Source organism: Cynoglossus semilaevis, chromosome Z (assembly GCF_000523025.1).
Source record: "Cynoglossus semilaevis isolate Cse_v1.0 chromosome Z, Cse_v1.0, whole genome shotgun sequence".
NCBI lineage: Eukaryota > Metazoa > Chordata > Actinopteri > Pleuronectiformes > Cynoglossidae > Cynoglossus > Cynoglossus semilaevis.
This window is the reverse complement of record NC_024328.1, coordinates 14,037,872-14,039,959: the sequence shown is the minus strand read 5'-3', so window position 1 is coordinate 14,039,959 and position 2,088 is coordinate 14,037,872. Positions and strand designations below refer to the sequence as shown.

The 2,088-nt window shown below is 44.1% G+C and overlaps 1 protein-coding gene across 1 annotated transcript in view; it reads right to left on the bottom strand.

The window, feature by feature from the left end:
- ppiaa (peptidylprolyl isomerase Aa (cyclophilin A)) overlaps positions 1-883 on the bottom strand; it is a 3,155-nt gene extending 2,272 nt beyond the window's left edge. The window contains exon 1 of the mRNA XM_008336453.3: positions 724-883. Within this exon, the coding sequence (XP_008334675.1) occupies positions 724-792 (69 nt within the window). The 5' untranslated portion in view covers positions 793-883. The remainder of the gene's footprint in view (positions 1-723) is intronic.
- Positions 884-2,088: the final 1,205 nt, after the last annotated feature.

Genomic DNA, 2,088 nt, shown 5'->3' with positions numbered 1-2,088 from the left:
CCCAGCCCTCTGTAAACGCGCCCGCTATGGAACTTTCCAGAGCTCCCCAGCCCTCCCCTTCCCCAAAACCCTCCCTCGTACCCAAGTCCACCGGCGTAGAACCGACACCCGCGCCACTCGTATTATGTAAAAACTATTAAAGAAACACATGCATTTTTTAAATTCATTTTACTCTTTAAATGTTGTTGTTGATGTTTCGCGTATATGTATATCTTATTGTCGAAGGAGACGACTTTTCCCGGTGTTGGCGAAGACCCGGAAAGCTACAACAAAGACTCGCATAAAGTCCGCACCGTTAGCCCATAAACGAGCTTCGTGGGCCTTCCGTGGGCCGCAATTTAAAAAAGTCACCTCAATAAATCCTTGTATCGCTGGACATAATATTTGTAACCGCTACATTTAAGCCGATATTCCATTCGGTGTCGCTGCCGCATTCAGGGTCCCTCTGCAGGTAGGTTGACAGGCACCGAACACTACTGGCTACACGCCACCACATACACGTGCACGGGGTTCCCTCAATGAAAACTGACAGTTCGTTACGTTAAGAATGGGCGTCTGGGTACAGCCGAACCATGAGCAGACACGCGGGGTTTTGTGCCTCGCAGCCTGGTACCGCTTTACGCTCGGACCACGCGCCAACACAAATGGGCCAAAACCCGGTGGAATCACGACACATTAGCCATTCACCTGCAGCAACGAGGCATAAAGAGCGTTTTTTTTTACCTCCATCACAATTCGACCAAGGGGCTGATCTCCAGCGACGATGTCGAAGTAAACTCTGGGTAAAGCCATTTTTTTGCAGACAGAACAGAGACGGTGGACTCCGTACGTATGTATCGCGAATGACGGCAGAATGCAGGGACACGAGAAAGAAGCAGTTATGTCAATAAAATTTATATAGGACAGTGGGTGGCGCTAAGCCGCTACAAACCAATCGGTAACAGGAAAAGATTTGACAGACGACGGTTTTAGCCAATCATGAGCCGAGAAAGCTGACGCGAAGGTTTCACGAGAGTTCTGACGGACGGGAAATTTGAGGGTGCGTTTGATTCTTTTTCTGGGGTGATCCGCTATGACTAAGGTTTTGGTATTTCTATCGTTCACCCGTCTACAGCACCGCCTCACCTCAGTGTCTGGGTGTGAAACACAAACTAACAAGTCTTTGCGCAGCGCGCGCCACAAACGATTGACAGTCCAGTCGACTAATGACGTGCTTCGACGTCAAAGTCTGCAATCGGCGTCGGGCTCGTGTGCGCGGTCACGCGGTAAGGGCGCGGTCCATCACGTTGTGAAGGGAGAGAAAAAAAAGTCGTTTTAAATCAGATTCACGTTCAAAAAACTTGTCATGAAGTTTAACAGCAACATTGACCCTGATTTGCTTCACTTTATAGTTAATATTTAAATACGTTTGTACATTGATTTAAAACGATTAAAAACCGGTTTGTACATCATATGTAAACGAAGAACAGAACATGCTACGAGTTACAATTGAATTATTTCACGTTATCGGATGTTTATCAGCATTAATGGCTGTCGGATACGGCTACAGGAACGCTTTCAAGAGTATTGGAGTAGAGTATAACGGATGTTACACATTGGTCCTGCCCTAAAGAAAGCGGTGTCGTGTGGTGTGAGAAAATGTTGAAGTTATGACTCCTTCAGAGGAGCCAAAGTTCAAAGGAAATAAAAGTCATTTATGGCTTTGATGAAAGTAAAGGCTCTTTTACGAACCGATGAATTGATTTGCTATCAGTACAAATGGTTTTTGGGTTGTTTTTTTTTTTTACAGGTTTTACAAGCCGAGCTGTGAAGTTTCACCTTTGGGGATTTTTATTTTAGTTTTTGTTTGTGTTGAAGTGTAGGGTTCTGTGTAAAGCAAACATCAAACTGTTGTTTGACTTACTTTAAAGCTGTTTTATTTGTGATGAATTACAATATCTGGATTAGCTACATAAAGATAAGACCAGATATACCCCACCCCAAAATCTAAGACAACTAGGACTTAGCTAACAAGGTAAGACAAAAGCTCTAAACACAAGAATTTTAAAAAAAAAAAGCTAAGAATTGTCCGGAGGGTAAAAAAAAAAG